Consider the following 27,554-nt stretch of genomic DNA (forward strand, 5'->3'; position numbering starts at 1 on the left):
AAAAAAACTATATTAATAAAATGAATTAATTTATTTAATATTGTAATGACCAGCGTAATAAGCAAATACATCTCAGAGGTCCTGGAGTTTTCTATATTTTACGTGGAGTCTTCGTTCCCTCACAAGCGGTGTCCTGTCTTACACTCCGTTATTTGGTTACAGAGCTCACCTCCTAAACAATCACAGAAAGCTTTCCCTACCGATCAGTTGATCTCCTGCCACTCTCGTTGTGTCTTTTTGATACACAAACACTCCTGCTTATTGTCTCCTGACTCCCTGCTCCACACCTTCACTTCTCTCCTCACTTCTCCTGTCCGCCCCTCACAGAACAGAAGCCCCTCAGCCAGTCCCATCACTTACAGCTTTCTGCCCTTTCTGCCCCCATACAGAGCATCACAAACTGCCTGCACACCACAATATATTAACACAAACTGATATAACAGAATATATAAAGAAAATTACAATGAAGAAGACCATTAACATTAATACAGAATAACGTTACCGTAACTGGTTTCCATTTTCACATATTTTTCAATTATTTCAGCATCCCCCTTTCTATCGTTCACTGTTGGCCTTCCTACTCCGTCATTGCAGCAATACTTGAAGAGCTGTTACTGTTTCGTAAACGTTTAATAAGTTCAAACACCACACACATATGTTGATAGGCCATAACAATGTATAGTCGTTTAGTTTAATTATAACAAAAGAGAAAAGACAGAAACCGCCATTAAAGCTGAAAGTACGTAACGGACACTGGGATTTCTGTTGTTCCAATGTGCAGAACTCGCAGTAGTAATCAGGAGACGCTGGCGTGAACAAGGTTGGGTTTTTGTAATTTAGTCCTAACAGTTAATCAAGTGACAGATAATCGAGTTTTACTGGAGATGAAGAGATTTCTCTGTCACATTAAATGTACAAATTCCTTAACTCAAAGTTATTCAAACAGTTTCCATTAAACACTAAACATCACTCACCTGCTTTTCTTCTCTTTCCGTCTCCAGCTCGACCATTTTATGCCCATTATGTCCAGTCACCACACACATCAAGCAGATACAGGAATCATCAGTTTTACAGAATATCTCCAGACTTTTCTGATGTTTCTCACAGAGTTTCTCCTTCAGATTTCTATCAGGATCAACCAGTTTGTGGTGCTTCAGGGCGTCTCCTTCATAGTGAGGCTGCAGGTGAGTCTGACAGTAGGAGGCCGGGCAGGTGAGACAGGACTTCACCGCTCTGAACTTCTTACCAGTACAGAAGTCACACTCCACGTCTTCAGGGCCGGCATAATTCTGAGGAGGAGGAGAACTGAGAGTCGTCTTCTTTAACTTCTTGATGACTTCATTCAGCAAATTATTTCTTCGCAGAGCAGGCATCATGGTGAAGTTTTCTCTGCACTGAGGACAGCTGCACTCTTGGCTCTGATCCCAGTAGTTGGTTAAGCACTTCAGACAGAAACTGTGACCACAGGGGATGGTGACGGGGTCAGTCAGGGTGTACAGACACACCGAGCAGGTGAACTCATCCTGTGACACAAACAGCTGGGCTTCAGCCATCGTCAGTCTGAGGAGAGGCAGGCAGAGAGAATCAGTCAGAGGAACAAGGAAGTGAATTGTGAAGAAACCAAAGTGAATGTTTGTCTGAGCTCAGTGAGGAGGAGGAGGAGGAGGAGCAGATTTAAAGAGAAAGCTGAGAGCTCACAGAGAGGACATCTGAGGAGACACTGAGGGTGAACAGTTAATGTTAGACAGAAGCTCAGATAGTGAAGACCACAAAGTGACAGAAGAAGTGACCTGTCACAGGGGGTCTGCTAAAGTTTCATTCATGTCAGTATTTCTTATTCATTTATTACACACTGAAGTCCACATCAGACTTCTCATTAGTCCTCTTTATTAAACAAATTATCCATCCCATAATAAGTTCTCGTCTCCTTCTTATCAATAATGAATGTTTGTGTTTTTCTTTGTCTTTGCCAGGAATTTATCAGATTATTCAGTAAAGACCCCAACTGAAGCCCACTCTGTTGAAGAAACAGAATAATATGATACATTAATAAACACAAGGAGAGTAGAAATATGAAAACATCTTAAAAACTGAAAACAGACAGTCAGACAGACAGACAGACAGACAGACACTTAATTTATACAATTGGGTATAAGTGATGCCCTGATGCCAGTCCCTCTGTAATAGCCCACCTCAGACTCATTCCACTTAAGTACATAAGAGTGACCCCTCCAGCCTGTCACTTCTCTGTGCCACACACTGGGACTCGCTGTCACCATCACTAACAAATGTACAGATGTCTCTGAGACACATGAAGGCTCGTATAACATTTGGTTTTATGACAGTTCCAAACCAAGGGGGTCTTACTTCTGCCGTTCTTGCTCTTCTGCAGCCAGCAACAACAACAACAACAGCAACATTTATTTATATAGCACATTTTCAGACAAATAAATGTAGCTTAAAGTGCTTTACATAATGAAGAATGGAAAAATAAAAGACAAAGTAAGAAATTCAAATAAGACAACATTAGTTAACATAGAATAAGAGTAAGGTCCGATGGCCAGGGAGGACAGAAAAAACAAATAAAAACTCCAGACGGCTGGAGAAAAAAATAAAATCTGCAGGGGTTCCAGGCCACGAGACCACCCAGTCCCCTCTGGTCATTCTACTTCACATAAATTAAATTGTCCTCTTTGTATTTAGGGTTCTCACGGAAGGACTTGATGATGATGGTCATGCAGACTTCTGGCTTTTAATCCATCAATGTAAAGACATCACGGTGCTTTGAGAAGATGGTGGTGACGCAGGCCGCCACCACAAAGAAACCAGAAAAAGAGACAGAAGAGAGATTAGGGGTTAGTACGGATTTTAGAGCCACCATGAATAGTTATTATAAAGAATTGAACATACTGAGTGTCAGGATTAAATTAATGTGAAGTTATGATTAGGCCATGTTACAGTAATGTGTTCTCAGCAGTGTTTTACAGAGCTCCACCGTATCAGCCTGTTGAATTTCTCTCGGTTAGCTATTCCAGATTTGAGGTGCATAATAGCAGAAGGCCGCCCGCCTCACCACTTCTTTTAAGTTTTGCTCTTGGAATTCTAAGGAGACACTCATTTGAGGATCTAAGATTACAACTTGCAATATAAGACGTCAGACATTCCGATATATAAGATGGAGCAGATTATTTAAGGCTTTATAAACCATAAGCAGAATTTTAAAGTCAATTCTGAAAGACACAGGTCACCAGTGTAGTGACACTGGTGGCTGAAGCAAAGCTGTTTGTGTCACAGGACGAGTTCACCTGCTCGGTGTGTCTGGACACCCTGACTGACCGCGTGTCACTACACTGTGGTCACAGTTTCTGTCTGAAGTGCCTCACAGACTATCCACAATGAGATATTGAAGGTTAAAATAACAGAATACAACAACACAGTCCGTCTTGAGAGGCGTTGCTATTTCTCTAGAATTATAAATAACTAGGGGGCTTCACACCCTCCTCGCTTCGCTCGCCAACCCTCGTGTCTGGTTTTCCGGATACACACTTTTAAGAATTTTTTTTCTTTGAATTGTTGCTATTTCATTAGTTTCACTTTTATTTCAGAACATCTGTAAAAACAATATTTGTAATCTTGCGAGTCCCAATATGCTGAATCTTTTTAATGAGGTTAGGATGGGTGTGTCTGTTTGGAATTTCAGCACAGACAAAACGATCTTCATCATCAGCAGTTATAATTTTTTTTTACAAAGTAAAAAAGTAAGTAGAATTCTGCATTGGACTCCTGTCTGTAAAGTCGTGTTATTTTCCTCTCACAGTTCATGGGGTTACCAAGGTCATACCCCAGCTTTTCTCCAGGTTTTTGTACAAGGGCTAGACAGAACGTTTTTGACTCCTGGGGTAAATGTAGCTTTTTAAATAAGCAAACAGATAAATATATATACATGAACAAAGTAACCAATAAATGCATGTGCGGTAAACTACGTTTTTGAAATTCTCAAGATTCTTTATTTGTCACATGCATAGTTAGTTATACAGGACAACACGCAGTGAAATTCATCCTGATCCACTTATCAAAAACTGTGCAAAGTTAGAAGAATATCAGTTAGATTATGAAAAAGTCATAGATTGAAAGATTACAGTATAGTAGAACATAATAAATAAGTACAATTATGTGAATAAAGTAGAATTAAGTGTTAAGGTGCAATAGTGTAGTAATTATTGTGCAAAACCAAAGTTAGACTGGTGCATAGTTAAATGAGGCAGTTTGTTTGTTTGCGCTACTGACTGCGATCTTTACTTTCTTTTTTTATATTTTCTAATTTTCCTACTTTCATATACTTTAACTTTCTCCACATGTGTCTAGCGCAGTTATTTATTTTTTTTTGAGCCTTTCTAATTTCCCTGGTTTCATAGTCTCTAACCTGCTCTGCATCTGTTTAACATCAACATTTGTAAACGTCTTTATGAAGTTCTACTTTGTCATTTTACTCATTGTCTTTTAATTCTGAGATGGACTGGACGTGCGTTTTTTTGCAATTCCACTTGTTCCAGGCTGATAATTACTTTCCTCCATCCATCCATTTTCCAACCCGCTTAATCCGAACACAGGGTCACGGGGGTCTGCTGGAGCCAATCCCAGCCAACACAGGGCACAAGGCAGGAACCAATCCTGGGCAGGGTGCCAACCCACCGCAGGACACACACAAACACACCCGCACACCAAGCACACACTAGGGTCAATTTAGGATCGCCAATCCACCTAACCTGCATGTCTTTGGACTGTGGGAGGAAACTGGAGCACCCGGAGGAAACCCACGCAGACACGGGGAGAACATGCAAACTCCACGCAGGGAGGACCCGGGAAGTGAACCCGGGTCTCCTAACTGCGAGGCAGCAGCGCTACCACTGCGCCACCATTTTCTGAATTTGCACCTCGATTATTCTGTTTTGCTCTTTTTTCTGTCCAACGCATTTGAGTCTCTTTTCTCTGCGCTGCTTTCTTCTTCGCTTAGATGTTGACATTTAATTTATAACGTACTGTACTGTCCTTATACGCTTTATATGCGCTGAGAGCCCTGGATCTGTGTGTGCTCAAATCCTTCACAAGACTGAATGTCTTGCTGCCTATTGTCCTATTTGATAGATCGTAAGTAGTGCATCTCACACAAGAAATGCCGCAATAGGATTTAACAGGCCCTGCCTCTTCACAGCCCCCCAGCCTTGACCCTCTAAGAAGACCAGAAAAAACTCCCAAAAAAAAAACCTTGGAGGGAAAAAATGGAAGAAACCTTAGGAAAGGCAGTTCAAAGAGAGACCCCTTTCAAGGTAGGTTGGGCGTGCAGTGGGTGTCAAAAAGAAGAGGGTCAATAAAATACAATACAATACACAGAACAGAATAAATCCTCAATACAGTATAAAAATAAAAATTCTCCAAGTACGGAGTAGAATTTCACATTGGATGATATCACATAATAAGATTTGGATTTGTTTTAAGTCCTGGAGACCTCATTCATCAAGCTGCCTCCCCCATTTTGCCATTCCATATCTAAAATAGTGCTAATCCGATGAAAGGACCCCTCATTCCCACGTCCCCATTCATCAGGGATGCCTTTACCTTATTTACCAATTTAAAGAGATTGTTATTTTCTTGTGAATTGTTACATATGCATTATTTTCACTTTTACTTTAAAAACTTTTGTAAAAACAATACTTGTTTCTTTATTTCCTGCCCCGCGCGAGGTTCCATCTCTTTCTTCCCAGACGTATAATACTGCTCGTGTTGTGAAGGGTGTTGCGGCTGAACGTACGCTAAGGATACGCCTTTGGATCATTTGCTGTCTATTTGCTACTTGCTGGCTGCCTCTTCTGCCTGTCGCATGTCGTTGTTTTAAGAGCTCCGAGCACACGATGCTTGCCTGCCAAAAGTAATCCAACAACTGCTAGCTTAGAGGTCTGTTGACTTGTTTTAAATGATGGCTCACTGCCTGGTCTCACGTGACGTTGTAAAAGCAATACCTGTCTTTTATTTCTGGCTGCCGGCGTGGTTGAATTCTTTCTTGCTAGATGTATTACGCTTCTCGCGTTCGTTTGGAGTAGCTGCTGTCGCGCTGCTCTTCTATATTTTTAAAGCCTGTACAGCCTCTGTCCTTTTTGCTACGGCCCTGTGACAATCTCTTGGCACCAAGTCTCATGTTTATGGTCCCCGCGAGACGCACCGTGGCAAGTCTCCTTGGTCTCGCGGGTCTTTAAAATGTCTTTTGAGATTATCACATATCGTAGCCTTGCATTTGCTTTCCATTCCAGGATTTTCTTTTATATAGAGAGAGACAATGCTAGTAATCCCAGAGTCTTATTCTCTACGATTGATCATCTGCTAAACTCCAGTCACTCAACAGAATGCCTCCAAAATACTTCCAGTCAAACTTGTGAGGCTATTGCTGTATTTTTTGATTAAAAAAATAATGCTAATAGAAATAATATAGTTCATCTTCCCAACACTGATCATCTTAAGCCCCAATACTCCATTATAAACAAATTTAATTATTTCACTAGGATAGATTTACCTGATTTATATAAAATAATTTCTCAAGTGAGACCCTCCACCTGTGTCCTTGACCCAATACCAACCAGTTTTATCAAAGAAGTATCTGTTGTGCTAATTGAGAGTATTCTTGACATAGTAAACTCGTCTTTAGATATGAGGGTCTTCCCAGACTGTTTTAAGACTGCTGTAGTTAAACCCCTGCTCAAGAAAAATAATTTCGACTCCTCTGTTTTTGAAAATTTTATCCCCATTTCTAACCTGTCTGTCTAAAGTGAAATCCTAGAGAAGGTCGTCATTACGCAGCTCAATGACCACCTCAATAAACCTGCTATTGTTGATAAGTTTCAGTCGAGTTTCACAACAAATCACAGCACAGAAACTGCACTCGTTAAAGTAGTCAATGACTTGCAGTTAAATACAGACAGAGGCCATTTATCTGTTCTCATCCTCTTAGATCTGAGTGTCACATTTGATACCATTGATCACAATATTCTTAGAAATCGCCTTAGTCAATGGGTGGGCCTCTCTGGCAGGGTCTTAAATTGGTTTGAATCCTACCTGGCAGGTAGAAAATTCTTTGTTAGTTGTGGTAATTATACTTCAATGACACCTGATATTATATATAGTGGTCCACAAGGCTCTACCTGGTGCGCTACTCTTTTCGATTTACATGCTTCCGTTAGGTCAGATTATCTCGGGGCATAACATGAGCTACCACAGCTATGCTGATGACACACAACTGTACTTATCAATAGTGCCTGACGACCCCAACTATCTTGATTCATGGACACAATGTCTCACTTGTGTTTCCGAATGGATGAGAAGTAATTTTATCAAACCAAATAAAGAGAAAACTGAAATTTTAGTGATTGTCAATAATGGACATAATGAGGTTATTAGAAATAAACTTGATGCATTAGGATTAAAAGTCAAGACAGAAGTAAAGAATTTAGGGCTAACTGTTGACTCTGACCTGAATTTTAAATCACATAATAATCAGATTACTAAGACAGCATTTTATCACTTAAGAAATATAACAAAAGTTAGACCTCTTATAACATTGAAAGATGCTGAGAAATGAGTTCACACTTTTGTTTTCAGTCGACTAGATTACTGTGACACACACCTCTCAGGACCACCCAAAAAAGACATCAATCAATTACAACAAGTGCAGAATGGAGCTGCTAGAATCTTAACTTAGAAAAGAAAATCGGAGCACATCACTGCAGTTCTGATGTCACTACACTGATTACCTGTGTCATTTTGAATTGACTTTAAAATACTTCTTATGGTTTATAAAGCCTTAAATAATCTGTCTCCATCTTATATTTCAGAATGTCTGACACCTTACACTCCAAATTATAACCTTAGATCTTCAAATGAGGGTCTGCTTAGAATTCCAAGAGCTAAACTTAAAAGAAGTGGTGAGGTGGCCTTCTGCTGTTATGCACCTAAAATCTGGAATAGCTGACCAATAGAAATTCACCAGGCTGATACGGTGGAGCTCTTTAAAACACGGCTGAGAACACATTACTGTAACATGGCCTTCTCACAGCTTCATCTTAGTTTAATCCTGATGCTCTTTATATTCAATTAATTATCATTATTATTCATGGTGGCTCCACAATCCATATTAACACCTACTCTCTCTTCTGTTATTTTTCTGTTTTTCTGTGGTGGTGACCTGCACCACCACCACCTGATCAAAGCACCGTGATGTCATTACATTGATGGATTAAAGGCCAGAAGTCCACATGACCGTCATCATCAAGTCCTTCCATGAGAACCCTGAATACCATGAGGACTGATTGAGGTCATTGATGTTAGGTAGAATGCCTAGAAGGGTCTGGGTGGTCTTGTGGCCTCGGACCCCCTGCAGATTTTATTTTTTTCTCCAGCCGTCTGCAGTTTTATTTTTTTTTGTTTTTTCTGTCCTCCATGACCATCAGACCTTACTTTTATTCAATGTTAATTAGTGTTCCCTTATTTTAATTCTTATTTATTTTGTCTTTTTTCTCTTTCTTCATCATGTAAAGCACTTTGAGCTCCATTGTATGTATTAAAATGTGCAACAGAAATAAATGTTGTTGTTGTACTGGGATCAGAGCCAAGAGTGCAGCTGTCATCAATGCAGAGAGAACTTCACCACGAGGCCTGCTCTGTGAAGAAATAATCTGCTGAATGAAGTCATCAAGAAATTAAAGAAGACAACAATTAATCCTCCTCTTCCTCCTCCTTCTCCATCTCAGAATTATGCCGGCCCTGGAGATGTGGAGTGTGACTTCTGTACTGGTAAGAAGTTCAGAGCGGTGAAGTCCTGTCTCACCTGCATGGCCTCCTACTGTCAGACTCACCTGCACCCTCACAATGAAGGAGACGCCTGGAAGAGACACAAGCTGACTGATCCTGATAGAAATCTGAAGGAGAAACTCTGTGGGAAACATCAGAAAAGTCTGGAGATATATGGCAATGCTGATTATTCCTGTATCTGCATGATGTGTGCGGTGACTGGACATAATGGGCATAAAATGGTCGAGCTGGAGACGGAGAGGGAAGAAAAGCAGGTGAGTGGAGTTTAGTGTTGAATGAAATCTTTATGATCAACTTTGGATTAAGGAATTTCTGGCAGCTTATTTTGCAGCTTCAGGTGATGATCCACGGAAAAGCAAATCCACTTGTATGACGACATCACAGCGAGTTTGTGGTATGCTTGGATTCTTCCTGCAATGCATTGTTGTGTGACTAGGATAAGTGTGTGTGTGTGTGTGTGTGTGCGTGCGTGTGTGTATATGTGTGTGTGTGTATGGTGTGTCTGTGTTTGTGTGTGTGTGTGTGTGTGTTTGCGTGTGCGTGGGTGTGTGTGTGTGTGTGTGTGTGTGTTAATCATAGGGTACAAGAGGAGACCAGCTTACTGAACAGACTTGGTTAAGTCTTCCAAATCCTGTGATAATACGGCTTGTATAACAAGAATAAGTAGACAACCCGTGAAGGAGCTGAGAGCAGCGAGCACCTTCTCTGTGTTACTCCTCTGTCTGTTAGTCTCACAGAGATGTCTGTCCATCTGTCTCATCAGTAGTATTAAGGCAGGGTGCTTCTGTCAAAATGTCAGTCAATAATGATTGATGAGTTGATTGTGCCTCCCCCTGTCCTCTGATTGGTGGATTTAAATGATGTACCCCACCCCTTTCCTCTGATTGATCAATTTAAATGATGTGCCCTACCTCCTGTCCTGTGAGTCGTGAATTCTAACCTGTCTCCTCCCTAACCCCTCCCAGACCCCCCTTAATCCACCTCACCTGCCTGATTGGTTCAGGGTTTGTGTCAACAGCAGTTTGATGGATGCTGCCTCTGCATTGCCCCCCCAGTCTGTCAACACCTGTTTGTTGGCTGGCACCCCCCTCCCTGCCCCTTCTCCTGAGGCCCTTTATATCAAAATAACGACCTTGACATGAACCCAAGGGCTGATCGACATGTCCAGAGATGTTCCTGCTCATACCCAGCCGGCCAGGTCTCCCTTATAGCCGCTCCTGCATATCCTCTCAATGGTGCTGGAGCATGTCTCTGCATCTATCTATTATTTAATATTATCATGACATTAAAAATATCTATCTAACCTTTGCTTTATAATTTGTAAAAAAGGAACACCTTTTCAAACTAAATCAATTTTAATTGTTCTCTGTAAGCCACAGTTTGAGTGAAACAGCCTTCACCATCTCACAGAAGGGCACACTGACAGCCGCTGTGTGTTGATGGCTCAGTGTGTAGAGGAGAGAACAACACGTTATTGCTGCTTGAAGATGGCAGGCCCTGCGTGTGCACCGGCTGACCCCTCCTTCACTGAGATAAGCTTTTCTTTTGCTGATACGCGTAATTGGATTTGACAGAAGAACAGGTTCACACATACCAGTCTTTAACAGACGTTCATATCTTCCTGTTGTAAATGTAAAGTGGTCTTAAAACGGGTCAAAGGGCACACATTTGCTAAAAGAAATCACTCTCCTTATTACACAGTCTGCTTTCAAAAAATAACTCTCTTAGAGAGTGTATTAGATTAGTGTAGCTGGATCTAATCATACGAGATGAATGCGCGCGCCCGCGCTGAGTGAAAAGCCCATATATATTGAGCCTAGAAAACATGATCAGCAAGTCTTTGACAGGCTGCAACAAAATGACGAAAGAACGGGCACATTTTTTTTTTCCACACGAGCGGAGCAAGACCTTTCATGCGAAGGAGATGAAGAATTTCAAGATTTAATATGCACAAGGGGTAACACTGCAAAAGCAGCCCAGACCAGAAAACACGGCTGGCAAAAAGTGGCCGACAAATTAAATGCTAAGTAGTGTACATTGTACTTACTGAATGCAGCGTTTCATTTCCTATGTGTCAGATTAATTATTATTTAATATGTCATAATTCCAGATCAAACGTGAGCACAAGGAGAACATGGGAACAGGTTAAAGTGAAGTACAAGAATATACTTCAAACTGGTAAATATTGGTATATAACTATTTAAAGAATTGTTGACATAAAGAATCATATATACTATAAAAAACATTAATTTTAAAGCTAATAAGGAGGCAGACAAGCAAAAAACAGGTGGAGGTCCACGCGGTCCACACCTAACCCCTGCAGAAGAGTTGGCTCTCCAGCAAAATGCCCATCGCCCTGTTTCTGAGGACATTCCAGGGGGAAGCTCCTCCTCAGAACCAGTGGCAGGATGCAGTGGTCATTTCATTTCAGGTAAAGGATGGTCATTGCATATTTGTCCTCCATGTGTGCCATAGGTATGTTCCATATAGTCCTCTTTTTTGTTGGGTCAGTTGCAGGGAATATCATATCCCTTGAACCTGTGTCTGACCAACGAGATATTAACGAAGGTCAAATATTTGAAGACACTGTGTCTGATTATTCATCAGGAGGAGAGGTACATTTCCAAATAATGTTTGATCAAACTCCACTCTGATCAGTTCCTTGTGCCCCAATCACATTTGGAAATCCTGGTAATGAGAATGTTAGGCTGATTGAGATTCTTCATTGAACTGTGGGTGTTTTAGCCTGTGTATTACCTACCTGCAATGGCATGAAACGCCTCTTTTATTGTCTGCACACACAGGTGTCCAGGAAACACAATGAAAACCCGAAGAAAATGTCTCAGAGCCAAACAGACTTTACAAATTGCCTGGCAAACTGCACTTTTCGATAGATGTTCCGCATCGCCTACAGTATATAAAAAAGTGCCGCTTGCAAGAAACCTCAAAGCAATGCCTACTGTCTGTGTGGTTGTGAGAGCCCGACTTCGCCGAGTTTGACTTCGAATATACGGAGCTAATAAATCTTTGAGGTACAATATTCCCCCTCGGATAAAGCGGTATCTTTCATACAGAATTTCCTCCGGGAGCAATAAAGGATCTTGCCGATCACGCAAAACCCTCTTTATATGAAATTCTCTTCGTATAATTTGCGCGCCAATATCAATTGGTCGCTCATTCATGAACGGTGAAGCCATGACTGGATGACTTCCACGCACGTGTGTAAACTAATCCTTGTTTACGTATCAAGCCTGCTCCAAGCAGGTTTGAGGATTAGGATGTGTTGTTATGACAACACTTCCAGCAAGAGTTTCGAAAAACCAACAGATCCAGGATCAGGCCAAACCGTCAACAATTACATCCGGCTAAACGAGTAATCCACGTACGAGAAATACCACAGTGCAGTGCGCAAAAATAGATAAATAAATAAATAAAATAGAAAGAAAACAAACAAATGGAATCATGTAAATGGTGGCGGCGCAGTCACGCTCTGAAGTTGATGACACGTGTTTGTATTTGTGTCTTTCAAACTGAAGTAAAAGTCACCTGCGATCTCATAACCTGCCCGGTCAATTGTAATAACCTGAAGGTGCCGTTTAACGTGCGGACCAAACCAGCGCTCCGCCTTCACCCCCCACCGCCCTGCAGTGCGCGCTCCCGCTGATCTCAAAGCGCAGCACCGAACTAAACCAGTCGGGCATTCCGTGAAGCGCGCGTGTTAGACTGAGACTTAGCGGAGTGAGCCTCACGTGAATAGCCGTCTGCTTACAGTCGAGGCTCAGTCGGTGCTGCGATCTCAAAGTGTCCGCCATTAACACAAGACGGGCTGAGACAGTCCACGGTTATATGCGCACACTCGGGAGATTTAAGGAGGGCCGAGAAACGATAAAGGAGAACATGAAGACACAGAGGAGAGAGCGACATCTATAGAGGGAGTGTCTGTGACTATTATGGGATGGCTTGGGAAGAGAAAGTCGGCTAAGCAAGAAGGAGCACTTGAGCTGGACGAGTGGCGCAAACCTTGAGCTGCTGAATTATCAGCGATAACGAGTTAAAATATCCATTCATCCATTTTTCAACCCGCTGAATCCAAACACAGGGTCACAGGGGTCTGCTGGAGCCAATGCCAGCCAACACAGGGCAGGAACCAATCCCAGGCAGGGTGCCAACCCACAGCAGGACACACACAAACACACACTAGGGCCAATTTAGAATCGCCAATCCACCTAACCTGTATGTCTTTGGACTGTCGGAGGAAACCCACGCAGACAGGGGGAGAACATGCAAACTCCACGCAGGGAGGAACCGGGAACTGAACCCGGGTCTCCTAACTGCGAGGCAGCAGCGCTACCACTGCGCCACCGTGCCGCCCACATTAAAATATCTGCGATCAAAATTTGTTTTTTTGATTACATCTCGCCTGAAGAAGGGTCCGGAGTTGCCTCGAAAGCTTGCATATTGTAATATTTTTAGTAAACCAATAAACGGTGTAATTTTGTTTGACTTGTCACTATTTAACACAACCCCTAAAATTTGTTAATTGAATCCAGTTAATCTGACTGCGAGTCTCACGTTGCTAAAGAAGCAGAACCAAATTCAAAGGAAGTCTGTTAATAGTAATAGCAGGTCACTTGCACCTGATCGATATTATTAGATTATTATGACTTATCATCTCATAATTATACAAGGGGGCTCCGCCTCCTGCTCGATTCGCTCGCCTACCCCCGGCGTTGGGTATCCTGAAATACATTAGTAGAGCTCGTTCGTTTTGGAGCCGTGCCCGCTTTGCCCGCGGCATTTCAGACGCGCGTTGTAGGCGCCTGTGTTCATTGATTTTATCCAGGCGGGCTCGTGTTTGTATATCCATCAGTCGAGCTCATTCGTTTTGAAGCCGTGCCTACTGTGCTTCCGCAGTTTCAGACGCGCGTTGTAGGCGCCTGCGTTCATTAATCTTATCCAGGTGGGCTCGTGTTTGTATTGTTGAGCTGTATTGTGTTTGAATTTGGTGTAAAGTGTTCAGCGGTTTGTACAATCCCAAGCAGCACATTATTCCTAACTTCACTCCGCAGTAGTGCCACTCACAATATGGCGGAGATGCCTTCGCCTTCACTCCGTACAATCTTTATGGACCTGTGGGGCATCCGTAGCCTCTTCCGTTTGAATCTGGGCTGCAGCACAGAATCCTCTTTTTTGTGTGGCTGTGTCGGTAGTCGTTAGCTATGGGCGCGCTGTTGCTTCATTTCTCATTCACGTCAGTTGAGCTCTTTCGTTTTTGGGCCGTGACTCCTTCGTGCGCGGTGGATACGACTTCGCTTGCGGTTTATGAGACGTGCACTGTACGCGCCTGCGCAGTATGTCTCATGGTCCCATCGCCGTGTACCTGCGTCCATGCCATCCGGTTTGCCATTCTCGGTTAGTAATATGGATAATAATATGGATGACTTGCTACCTCATTATTACGTCTAAGTTTGACTAATATGACGGGACACCCCTCTCTAGTGGGCATAGTAGAGAATTGCAGGCCTCTTTAGTGTTTTGAACTCCAAGTTCCTCCCAGTTGGCGCCCAGTGGAGTCAACGCCACCTCCTTGGAGCTCCAGGGTGGAGGCTCCGGGTTGCAGAGATGCACACTTGGTGTCGATTGAAGCTAGTCTGAATATCAGCTGCTGCCCTTCGAGAGGTGACTGAAGTAGCCGTCTCTTCTTATTGCTAATCCACATCTTAGCAGAACTACAGCAGCTTTGACTCCTCATATAATATCAGCAGTGCGTACAGAATGCAAGTAGCCATCACTTGAATATTAGGGTGGGATAAAACTAAAAGTGTTTAAGAAGCGTACCTTGCACGCCCAACCTACCTGGAAAGGGGGTCTCTCTTTGAACTGCCTTTCCCAAGGTTTCTTCCATTTTTTTCCTACTGGGTTTTTTTGGGGAGTTTCTCCTTGTCTTCTTAAAGAGTCAAGGTTGGGGGGCTGTCAAGAGTTAGGGCCTGTTAAAGCCCATTGCGGCACTTCCTGTGTGATTTTGGGCTATACAAAAATAAACCGTATGTAAACTGTACCTAATAAAGTTTAATGTCAGGATTTATTAGCAGCTGATATAGAAAGTGTGGGGTCAGACTGGAGTCACAGGGACCACTCACCTCGTCACAGCAGACTATCATGTGTCACATGGACACACACGGGCACAAACACACACAGCAGGACACAAACACTCAGACTGGGGAGGAATGCTCATCTGCCTCAATAATTAGCTTCATTGCTGCAAATGGAAGAATGAAACATTCATATGGCATCACCAGCTTTTGCTGTATTCTCCATTTTCTTTAAAATTATATATATTTTTATAACTTTTTGCTCTTTATTACAAAACTAGCTGTGCTACATGTCTAGGATGGGTTGAATTCTAATTAATCAACGTAGATCTCAGTGTTCATGTTTGCAGTGCACCATCTGTGGGAATGCATTTTGAAATGCATGCAGTAAAAAAATGAATTGCAATTATCATTCCAACAGATGGTGTATCATAAATGTCTGTAGTAGTACAGTGCATTAATACAAATGTTTGTGATGTGCAATCTGTTGGAATGACAAATCCAATGCTTGTGTCTCTGTTATATGTCATTCTATTTGCAGAGCTGAAGCACAACAAACTGCTGCAGGTCTGGACCAGCAGTTGTGTGCCAGCAGGGAGGTTCACAGGCTGGTATGGTGCCCACTAATCACACTCACACTAACACACATTCTGTCATTAAACTGCTGGCCGATATCAGTGGTGACGTCTGGTGCTGTGGCTCTGTAACTGGATGATATTGATTAATATGTGAGTCATAAAAGCAGAGCTAATAATTGTGAGGTGCCATCTGTTGGAAAGACAGAGACAAAGTGTCTGGACGGACACACAGACGGACACACAGACACGTCATTTTATTAAGGAGGATTAATCAAAAACAAGAAGTACTATTATCATCAGAATATTCAAAATATGAAATATGATCAGAGGAATTTACCGGAAATTACCACATGAACAGATTTGACAAATAACAGTCGTCCATTTTTTTTGTGTGTGTTTTGAATTTTTTCGATTAATAAGCAATTCAAATATTACAAACTGTGAAGCATTAACAGGCCATTTATCTCTGTGAATGTAACACCTAATCATAATTAACTAAAGATTAATCTAAAATAAGTATTCATTAACACATTAATTATTATTAATCCAAACTGTCCTTCAAGGTGATGTCAATATTCTGAATATTTTTTAGATCTCACCAAACATTTCACATCCTAAATTCTCGTGTGTTTAATATGCAGAGAGGCCACAACAGAGAGCAGTTTGGCTCCAGAAGAATCAGCTGATGCCACAGCCCTGAAAGTCACAGGAATGTCACTAAGGTGCAAGTCACATGACCAGCGTCTGAGTTGACAGCACATGATGAGGGCCACAGGAGCTGACGTGGAGTCGATTATCAGTGACTGGCGATGTGTCCAGTGTGCTCATTGACTTTTAAATGACATTTTGCCCTGAATGTGCCCACCTGCCCACCCTGCTGACTGACATTTCCATTTCATTAATCCTGAGCTCTAAAAGCCCCCAAGGTCAGCAGGACACGACCTCAACCAACACAATCAGACGACAGGACAACATGGCTGTCAGCCAGTAGAGTTTGAACGACTGCCAGTGTGCAGCTGTGACAAGGACCTGAGTGACCAGACAGACCAGTGGCTTTATGAGGTGACACAGCGGGGACTGAAGCAATGGCCGAGGTGACAGGAGAGAGAAGAGGGCAGCAGGGCTTAGGTCAGCAGTGAAGAGCTCATCGGTGTGACAATCTGTCTGATGAGCCAGTGCTTAAAGAATCAGACGTCAGTCACACATCGAGATACGGATTTGATCAACGGGGAATATAATCTGTGATCACAGGACGGCCATCAGCGTGTGACGAGTCAAAGAGGAGAAAATAAGGAGGGAGGAACAAAACTGACAAACACACAAGTGACACACTCGTCTGACTCACTCTGTCTCAGGTCACTCATCTCACCCTTTATCACCCTGACACTCTTCTCTATCATCCTCACCCCTCACTCTTTATTCACCTTCTCCTCATCCTTTTAACCCCTCAGACTCCATGAAGATGACAGATTTAGAAGTCATAGTCGCCATCTGCTGGTGAGGCCTATAATACACAGTGGGCAGTGGGGGGGCTGTCAGCCTGGGCCTTCATTGGCTTCTTCACACACTATGATGTCAGGTGACACGCTGCTCCTTGAAGGGTCCTGAGGGAATTGTAAATTAATCCTGGGAATGTGTGTGTTAGTGGACAGATAAAAGTGTCCCCAAGTGTCACATCTCATTGTCACTTTGAACACCAATAGTGAAGCTGAAGTCAGTCAGCTGACTCGTCTCCTTGAGGTTGGGGACAGTGGGAACAACAAGGAGGAGGTGCAGTTTAATGTCTAACGTGACACCAAGTGACTCAGTAAAACACCAAACTCCATCAGTATGGCCGACATGTGACTGAGCGGTGAGTCCTCATCTTTAGACATTCACAGTGAATTCATTCAGAGGTGACAGACCACCGGAGTAACTAATAGAGGGGCAGACAATGTCTGTTCAGAGGCCAGCACTCCGGTCACTTCTGTCACTCTGTGCTCCTAAATAGTAACTGGAATGAGGCTCTGGATACTGAGACAGGCATGTGGTCCTGCTGGAGCAGCACTACTGAAAGGCGCTATATAGACTGACTTAACAGGTGACATTCAGTGACACTCAGAGGACACAGCAGTTGGGGTGTCATCCTGAAGGACATGTGGCTGTGACTCAACAGTGACCCCTGCTGGTCAGACTGGTATTTGTAGGTCTGAGGTGTCACCACCCCTCACTATGACACACACACCTGATTGGCTACTTAGACCCATAATAATGGAGACCCTGACAGCCGCACTCGCCCCTCATTATCATCCACAAATTCATTCACAGAGGTGCTGCCCCCCACCTATAGTGTAAAATTAATGTTGACCCCAAACTGCAAACAAAAAGATACCTGAGTGTGTGGACATCAAGTGACCGGTGGAGGGTACTGGTCAGTGGTCACATGGTATCAGATGGCTGATTGTTACACTGCAGTGAAGATTAATATAAAACCCTGGATAGATGGGCTCAGTGAAGGAGGTGTTGAACCTGTGCAGGAGGGTCATTGTGTGTGAGACGCTATAAAATGACAGAGAGCCAGCAGGCCAGTCCAGATACACACCTATTCTGGGGCTGTAGGGGGCGCTGATTACAGTCTTCTTGTCATTGTACCACACAGAGTACTGGGAACGAAAACACAGCAAACTCCAGGACTTGTCGTTGTTTCCAAGGACACACTCCCTGCTCCCTCCTTTCCTGCTCAGTCCTTTATATGCGACTCCAATCCTCATGAAGTCTCCACTGCACTTCACCTCCCAGTAACAGCGAGTCCCAGTCAGAGCCTCTCTGCACAAAACTTGAGGCCACCAGCCAAATCTGTCAGGATGATCAGGATATTCAGTCTCTGTCCCCTCACGTGTCACCTTCTTGTTCCCTTCAGACAGACGGAGGTCTCTGTGTGCCGTGTTGATGTCCAGTGTGAGGGGACAGAAGTCTGAAAGGAGAGAAAAGAAAACGAGTGAGGAATTCTGACAGTGTGTAACGGGACTGGGGGCGGTGCACAACACAGACAATTAACAAGAGCCAATCAGGAACTGCGCTGACCAGACACTAATAGTAAAGAGCTCATCTGATTGGACAGAATCTGTGGGGATTAAAAATTAAATCATAAAAAGACAACAACAGACAAGAAGATATTGACAAGAGTTTAGACAAATAGATTGAAAACAAATATTGAGAATGTAATAAAAGAAGAGCAGACATGTGTGGTACAGCGGAGAAGTGCAGCAGATAACCGGTGTGTCTTAAGAGACTGTATTAATGTCAGGAGAGAGAGAAACCTGCATGTCGCAATATTACAATTAGATTTGGAGAAAGCATTTGATAGAATTGCACAGAAATATATGTGGAAGATACTCCAAAAAATGGGAGTTCATGAAGGCTTTCTGGACTGGATAAAAGTAGTAGATAAAGATATACGAAGTCAGATAAAAGTAAATAACAAACTAACAGAGGAGATACAGGAGAAATGTGGAGTAAGACAAGGGTGTCCATTGTCAGCAGTGCTGTTTATTCTGTGTATAGAGCCCTTATTAAATAAAATTAGGAGGGACACAAATATAAGAGGAGTTCAAGTACCAGGAAGTGGGGGACAACAAATAAAAGTGTTTCCATATATGGATGACATAACAATAATAGTCAGAGATACATGGAGTATAAATAAAGTAACAGAACATACAAAAGTGTTTATGGAGGGGGTCAGGTTCAACTTTACACCTCAATAAGAGGGAATGCGTCCTTTGGGGGAAATGGAAAGAAAAACCACAAGGAAGAATAAGGTTATGAAATGTGGAGAAAGTATTAGGGATAAGATTTGGAGACGAGAGTACGGAGAGGGTGGAGTGGAAAGAAATGGAAAAAAGATCAACAAACAAACATCTATCTATCTATCTATCTATCTATCTATCTATCTATCTATCTATCTATCTATCTATCTATCTATCTATCTATCTATCTATCTATCTATCTATCTATCTATCTATCTATCTATCTATCTATCTATCTATCTATCTATCTATCTATCTATTATATAGTGCCTTTTCCATCTGTCATTGTCTCTCTTTCTTTCTTTCGTGTGTTTCCTGTCATCTCTTTTTATTATTTGACTGTCATTCTTATCCAAGGTGACTCCCATCATCTCAGATTCCATTGTTTCCTTTTCTTTTCGTTGTCCAATCAGAGCCCAGGCAGGTGAAGTGACTTGCTGAGGTCACACAGTGGTGTCATTAGTGGGATTTGAACCCACAACCTCAGAGTTTGAACACCAAAGTCTTCACCACCACACCACACTGCATTTTCTCCTCCATTTAAACTCTCTTTCTGTTCAATCGGAGGTCAGCTTTACTCTGGTGGTCTCATCAGGGAGGTGGGCTACAGTTCTATGGACCCCAAAACATTTTGAGAATATTAGCAGCTCTGCTCACTGGAATATGAAGCTCTGTGGAGGTGGTCTTGAAGTCTTCACCTTGACCACCCTTGGCTGTGACCTTCTTCATCTCCTCCTCTTCTCTTGTCCTCATTCAGTGTGAGGCACACAAGGACACAACACAGCAGAGTGAGGACTTGACTGAGTGACTGAAGACCCCGGTGACACTCATTAGTGGAATCAGTCAGCTTGAGATGTCACGACAGTCCAGTGAGGTCTTTGAACTTCTAAGGACCCCCAATAATTTTCTCTGCCATTTTAATTTGTTTTAATGTTTAAAATTTATGAAGTCGAGAACTCAAAGCAAAGTGTCTGCTCTGTGGAGTCAAGAATGGAGGATGACGAGGACTTTTGTCAGCTTTAACTTATTTCACATACAATTGTGCTTCATTTTTAAACTAATACTGTGTCTGTATATACAGTCATGTGAAAAAGTAAGTGCACCCCATGACGTGGATTTTACTTTATTTTTCCTTTTTTAACATTTTGGACACATCAAGACTCGGGTTCAACAGACGGCTTTGGTGATTCACTGCCTGAGTCTCTCTATCCCATAATGCACCAGTCACAGGACCCCCAAACACTCTCAGCCCCTCAGTCACACAACACTCACACTTTCATATCTCAAGCCTGTCCTGCTCTATTAAAACTTCAATGATTTTTATTGTGATGATCCATTCAGTCAAAGCACAAACTCACATTTTAAAAAGTCGTCTCTGCTCTGAGGTTCAGGAGGCTGGAGGGCGAAAACTGGAGCTTCATGAGCTGAAAATAAAAAGAAAAGAGAAGAAGAATGGAAACTGTGAAGATGGCATTGTGGGATCTTAGTTTAGTTCTTAAACACGTATTACAAATGCAGAGGAGTTCAAATAAAACATTTATAAAATATACAAGGACTGGCAAATTAGGCCAAATGTCGATTTGAATATTCATATTAATAATAAATATACAGGGAGTCAGAGAGTATTGAGACCCCTCACTTTCTGCACACTTTACCGTGTTGTTGATTTCATTTTAAATGGATTAATGTGCCTTTGTGCTCATCAGTCTACACTCAGTAACCATAATGACAAAGTGAGCACAGGTCTTCAGAAAGGTCTGCACATTTATTACAAATCAAAACTGAAACGTCTCCTTCCTAGAAGTATTCAGACACTTCATTCAGGTCCTCTCTGTATTTGACTGCACTTCTCCTCCCCTCAGTTCTGACCTGTCACTCTGTCCCCATAGCCTGATGCTGTCACCACCATCTTCACTGTAGAGATGGCATTAGGCGGGTGGTGACCAACGCCTGGTCCTCTTCAGACATCCTGCTTGGTCTTCTGTCTAAAGAGTTCAATGTTTGTCTCCTCAGATCTTTGTATCTTTCCCTTGATGCTCTCAGGCTGTCATTTGTCTTTTACTCAAGAGTATCTTCTGACTGGTGTGGTAATGTCTGACCCCGCGCATTACAATATTTAAGTTAAAGAAGCCTTAAACCTATCAGCGTTATTTATAATGTTAAATGTATGCCATCATAAAGGAAGTGCGCTTACCGTTTGTGCGTTGATGGCGCTGCCACAGGGTCACCGGGTTGCCTAGCGGGTGAGCACTGTGAGGTGCGGTGACTCTGGGCACACGTGGAGTTGTATCATGGCCAGTATGGGCTCCTCCGCTCGTGTTCAGGTTTACACGCTGGTGTCCTAGCAGCCTGCCCTGCGCCGGTGGTTTAAGGTGCGGATCTCCTGAAAGACAAAGTCGGCATTTTCAGAGTCAGAGATGAGGATCCCGTATTGTAAATAACTGAATTTACTTACTCGAGAGTCGGAAACTGGTGTGCTTGAGCTCAGAATGGCCTTTGGCAGTCCATGGGGGGTTTACACGCGCGACCGGCAGGGGTTCGAGTTTAAATAGAAAGTTACTCAGGACGTGTCATGGAGCATGGCGTGAACGTGCCAGCGTCTACCTGGTTAGGTGAGTGAGGTAGACGGGGTGGCAGATTGGCTGGATGATCTCACCGGTGATATTTAAGGAGCTGCTGGCCATCAGGGGTTGTCAGTGGACCTAAAGGTGAGGTAGGATTAAGAACTGCTGAGCTATTGAGGAGCAGATGTGATGTTGGCGGCTTTGTAGATATTCTTTTGTACATATAGTTATATATCTCCTGGTGATACTTTTTGGTGGAGTTGTATATACTTATTTGGTGCTGGGATATTTTTTGATTATGGGATTGCTGTAATTGTTTTTTCTTTTTTTACACACACTTATTTTTTTTGTGTGCATTATTTTTTCTTTTTCTTTTCTTCCTGTTGGATGAACTTCTTGAGCCAAAGATAAAGTAAGACCACCTTCATTGTTGGAGTGTGTGTAGTTTTTGTAGGAGTGCACTGTTTTTTGTAAATACACCATATTATTCCTTTTTTTATATTTATTTCTAAGGAAGTGTCAGTGCTGAAGGACAACACATCAAAGCCCGCCTGACACGACTGCACTTTTAATGTTCAGCATTCTTGTAAATAAACTTGCACCTTTCACCCTTCAATTTCTGTCTGTGTCTCATCTCTCCGCTGATCCTGTTCAGTTCATAAATTATCAGATGTCCAGAGTTTAGGCTTGGGTGGCTTTCTTACTACATGGGATATCACACTAATCACTCCACCATAAACACTTGATTTGTGGAGCGCTGCTGAAATGGCCGTCCTTCCTACAGTTTCTCTCATCTCAACAGACGACTTCAGAAGTTCTGTTGTAGTGACCATTAGACTGGACATCTCTAGAAAGTGTCCTGATAGCTCCAAACTTCTTCCATTTCACAATTGTTGAGGCCGCTGTGCTGCTGGGAACACTCAAAGCTTTACAAATGGCTTTATACCTTTGTGCTGATCTTTGCCTCACCACAGCTTGATCACAGAGGTCTACAGAGGGTCCCTTGAACCCAATGGCTTGGTATTTGTCCTGAAATACAATGTCATAAATATACTGTATTTTATACATAATAACAAGCAGGTACAGTTGTGGACATCTTCAGAGCTCCATCTAGTAGAGAAATCCCACCCTGAGTCGAGAGGGTGCTGCTCCTGCTAATGTCATCACTTCAGTGAGTTCACAGGACACAAGACGAGTGACGTCACTTCCACAGCCCGCTAATTAAGCTCCGCCTCTTCTGTGACACCACTATGAAATGTCACCAGAAGTGGGTGTTCATCACAGATCTGTGACTGAGGAAGATGGACCTCTGACTCAAAAGTGACTTTAACCTGACAGCCTTTGATTGCAGCAGACGTCATCATTGTGCTCCGTCTTTGTGCGTTTTATTTCATCTTCATCATTAAACGGGGTATTTCAGGGTGGTACCCCAGCTCTTTGTGCCCACTCTCTCTGCTTATTTTCACAATACACACATACAGTATATGTCTAATGTGGTGGACGGCCGGGATGGACCTTGTGCTCTTGGCTACTTGACCTTAGTTTGTGTTTAAACAAATCGCTGTCTTTATGTGTAAACGTACGTAATTCATAATTTATTAAGTGTGTTTAACTCTGAGGCTGCACTCACTGAAATGTTCAGGTGGTCCTCAAGTACTCAGAGTTCTGACACAGTCCTCCAATTTGCTCAACTTCACCTACAAAATAAATCAAATAAAATGCTTTTGGTCTGTAAAATCCATTTCAATGTTGGTGGGAGACACGACTTCTGAGCAAACAACAGCAGGAATATAAAACACGAGAGCCCAGGGGGAGCACAGCTGAAAATGGATGAACGTGAACTTTTAACGTGGACTCCATACAGCAGAATGTAATGGACAGCGAAGACAGTAGGAGCAGATTGAGATGTTCTGATATTATAAAGCACTGACGCTGAGCCCAATTTGATTCCATTAACGTATTCTCTGTTCTCAAATAAACAATTCATTTGTGCACTGAGCCGGCTTAGCCATTTAAAACACATTTCTGTTCATTAATCTTAAGGTGAGGAAAGCAGAGGAAATAAAAAGAATCTCAAAGTTAAGTGAAAAAAGGACATTTTAAGAGAATACGTGGAATAAGTATAAGGAGTATAACATTTCAAGTTAAAATTCCAAAACATCTGATTAAGTACAACTGATTATTTAGAGAGTTTGTTATCACTCAGCTAATGACTGTGAAAGGCACTATATACAGGCCCGGTCTTAGGTATTATGGGGCCCTAGGTGAAAGGGGGTTCCAGGGGCCCCCTGAGGGTGGCAGTGCCCCCCTGGAAGCTCTGTGAAATGCGTGAAAATTAGACCAAGGAGTCGATCCGGGGCCCCCCGGACGCCGGGGCCCTAGGCGGTCGCCTACTTCGCCTAATGCTGTAGTATATTTAAGTATATATGACAATTGCTCACTCGGACAATTTGTTTTGGGGGCCCCCAAGAAGGCAGAGGCCTTAAGCTATAGCTTGTGTAGCTTATACGTAAATCCTGCACTGACTATATAGTAAAAAATAATAAACAGTAAAGGATGACAGATAAATGTTAAAGAGCAGGCCTTCTTCAGTGTCCTCTTATTGTCTCTCTGGTCCTCCTAATGGACTTCAATAACAAACAGAATGTCACCAGACGCTGTACCCGATGGAGTCCTTGTCATGATGTCCCTCTGGCTGATCTTCTCCAGACTCTTTGTCAAACCTGACAGCTCCTTTCTCAGATCCTCAGATGAGAAATCAGCGGTGACAGTGAAGCTCAGCGAGTCTCCATCAGCAGGAAGGACAGAGCGAGAGGAGAAAGTCTGAATCAGGAGAGAAGAGGGGACGAGATTTCAGAAAGGAGACATTCAAAGTAAGTAATGCTGATAGGAGGGTTCAGCTCCATGCTCCCATCAGCTGTTAGGGAGCCCTTGAACTCAACACCGTTGGTAATGTCACAGATGAGCTAGACATTGAGTCTATAACACTTGAACAAGGGGATGATGTGTACAAGTGCAAAGTGCTTTTATTAACAACGATCCAAAGTGCAACAGTGCAGTGTTCATAGTTCAATCCATCCATCCATCCATTTTCCAACCTGCTGAATCCGAACACAAGGTCACGGGGGTCTGCTGGAGCCAATCCCAGCCAACACAGGGCACAAGGCAGGAACCAATCCCAGGCAGGGTGCCAACCCACCGCAGGACACACACAAACACACCCACACACCAAGCACACACTAGGGCCAATTTAGAATCGCCAATCCACCTAACCAGCATGTCTTGGGACTGTGGGAGGAAACCGGAGCGCCTGGAGGAAACCCATGCAGACATGGGGAGAACATGCAAACTCATAGTTCAATAGATAAATAAATAAAATAATCCATTAAAGAAACATTGTGGAGGTTAAATTCAATAAATAGAGCAATCCTTTAAAATGAGGTTAAAACAAAACATTGCTGAAGGCAGTCTCTTTAAAACCAATCTAAAATCCGATGTCTTTTACCTGGCAGCTCTCCTGCTATCCCATCTGGGCCTTGCAACAGGAGAGTCGCCCTTTCTGCAGATGGCCTTCTCTCCCCATGACTGATCTGGAAGCTCCCCGATCCCTGGCTCCGGTTCCGCTCTCCTGATCGAGACTTGGCTTTAACCCAAGGGCCAGGACGCTCACATTGGGACTCATACATCCAAGCCTCTCGTCTCCCGCTGCCTTCATGGCCTTACGCGGCCAGTCACCCTTCATTGGTCACCCGCGCTAATCATTCACTCAGCGGGAGCGACCCCTACTACGCTTCCCGGGTGTCGGCCTAACACCAAGGCTTCCACACAGCTGCCTGCGAGCGCTCACACACTCATCAGCACCGGCTTTCCCCTTCCTGACGCCTTCCTTCCAGCTTCCTTCTGCCACCTCCGTTTCCTTCAGTCTCTCTTTTACTTTTCTTTCCTTTTTCTTCCTCCTGCCACCTCCGTTTCCTTCTCTTTTACTTTTCTTTCCTTCTTTTCTTTTTCTTCCTCTCCTAACCAGCTCACACTTCTCTTTATATGCGGAGAGGACATAGCAGCTGCAGCCCATTAGCCACAGGAACGATCACGGATGTAGGCAGTTTCTCACCTGTGCACTTAGGCGAGAAACGCCCACACCGCAGATCGACCTGCTGCTCGCTACAGCTACCAAGCCCCCTCGCTAAGCCGCGTGTGCGGCGATTATTTATTTAAAACAAAACGGCCTTTGCTAGAAGAGCTGTGGACCCATAACACCACAGGGCTCTTCTGAATTAAGGATCAGTGTACTGGGCAGCCAGCATGGGTTTAGATGGTGAGAACGCCTGTCATTGACTTGTTGGTTATTTATGAGAGAATATTTGGTGGAGTGTAGTGGAGCATCAGAGATTATCAACCTTAACTATCAATGAGCTTTTCACACAGGACTCCATGAGAGGCGAGTCACGATAAAGGGATTGAGGGGGCAGGTGGGTCCAGAATTGACTTGGCACACAAAAAAAGGTGTTCGGCTTTTTATGGTTCTGAGACAAACTTAATTAAATTAAATTAAATGTAAAGACTAACACATGTAGGGAGAAAGCTCTTTAATATGATTATACAATTGAAGGTCTGCAGCTCAGAAGTGTGACTTGTGAGGAAATCCTGGGAGCCTTTGTGTCTTCATCATCATCATCATCATCAAACATACAAAGTAGAGAAAACTACACCAATCTGAGTTATTTAGCAACCACCATGCGTGGAGTGTAAATCAAGAACAGAATCTCACTAACGTCTCTGAATCACAGTTGACATCAGGACTATTGTGTGGAGTGTGAGAGAAAAACACACGAGAAAGATGAGAGATGAGAGACGAGACTGGACTATGGGGTCTGAGCTGTGAGGAAATGCTGAAGGATTTAAATCTCATCAATTTAAGGATGGAGACATCAGGAGGTGGCCTGGCAGAAGAGTTGGAACCATCCTTAATTAGATGTCGTCTTTTACACTTCATAAAAAATTCACTTTTTCACACAGACAGCTGTAGATTCATCTCTCTGTCATATACATGAAGTAAACAACTTTGAGATATTTGTAAAATGAATATTTGAAATGTTAAGGAAATATGAAAAGACAATCTGCGTTGAGCTGAATGGCCTGTTCTTGTCATGTTGTACAAACTCCTCAGATCTTTTCAATTTCTCTCTAAATGTTCTCAGGTCCCACACACCCCAGTCTGATCAGACTCCCTGTGAAGTGTCACCCTCACCTGTAGGAAGTGGAGATGGTCCTTGGTCTCTGAAAGCTCCTTCAGCTCAGCTTCTCTCCTCTTCAGCTGCTTGATCTCCTTCTCCAGTTGCTCCATGACTCCTTCAGCCTTCTCCATTTCTCTCTTTTCTTGCTCTCTGATCCTCTCAGTCAGTTTCCTGTTGGCTTCCTCAATGCACCGCATCAGAGCAGTGAAGGTCTTCTCATTTTCTTCCACCTCTCTTACCACAGACATCTGAATGGAAAAGATAAAGATTTAGAATTGAGTCACCTGATAAGAATAACCAATCATGAGGCACATTTGTTGTTATTTTGATGTTGTGAAGGACAGTTGGAATTGGCTGGAGTGACTGGTGGTACTTTATTTGCAGAAGGAAGGTCAGTTGCAGACTGCCACCCAGACAATATATTACCTCCATTATGCTGAGTAAC

The 27,554-nt window shown here is 43.0% G+C and overlaps 2 protein-coding genes and 1 long non-coding RNA gene across 7 annotated transcripts in view; 1 reads left to right on the forward strand and 2 right to left on the reverse strand.

The window, feature by feature from the left end:
• LOC114643665 (tripartite motif-containing protein 16-like) overlaps nt 1-1,578 on the reverse strand; it is a 484,979-nt gene extending 483,401 nt beyond the window's left edge. For 3 of the 4 annotated variants that reach the window (XR_007934976.1, XR_007934977.1, XM_051927889.1), the window contains exon 1: nt 975-1,578. Coding sequence is in view for 1 of the 4 variants with exons in the window: in XM_051927889.1 (XP_051783849.1) it covers nt 975-1,553 (579 nt within the window). In the remaining 3 variants the exon portion in view is untranslated. The remainder of the gene's footprint in view (nt 1-974) is intronic. The other variant, XR_007934978.1, reaches the window with a different exon arrangement.
• Nucleotides 1-17,902, forward strand: part of LOC127527858 (uncharacterized) — a 687,118-nt gene extending 669,216 nt beyond the window's left edge. Inside the window, exon 6 of one of the 2 annotated variants that reach the window (XR_007935008.1) lies at nt 17,836-17,902. This is a non-coding gene — a long non-coding RNA (uncharacterized LOC127527858). Of the gene's footprint in view, nt 1-17,636; nt 17,794-17,835 lie in introns of those variants that run through there. The other variant, XR_007935012.1, reaches the window with a different exon arrangement.
• Nucleotides 17,887-27,554, reverse strand: part of LOC114641728 (tripartite motif-containing protein 16-like) — a 29,087-nt gene continuing 19,419 nt past the window's right edge. The window contains exons 3-6 of the mRNA XM_051927916.1: nt 27,124-27,357; nt 24,539-24,698; nt 20,670-20,735; nt 17,887-18,479 (exon numbers count right to left, since the gene is read on the reverse strand). Coding sequence (XP_051783876.1) covers nt 17,938-18,479; nt 20,670-20,735; nt 24,539-24,698; nt 27,124-27,357 — 1,002 coding nt within the window. The 3' untranslated portion in view covers nt 17,887-17,937. The remainder of the gene's footprint in view (nt 18,480-20,669; nt 20,736-24,538; nt 24,699-27,123; nt 27,358-27,554) is intronic.

The sequence above is a fragment of the Erpetoichthys calabaricus genome, chromosome 5 (assembly GCF_900747795.2).
Source record: "Erpetoichthys calabaricus chromosome 5, fErpCal1.3, whole genome shotgun sequence".
Lineage (NCBI taxonomy): Eukaryota > Metazoa > Chordata > Cladistia > Polypteriformes > Polypteridae > Erpetoichthys > Erpetoichthys calabaricus.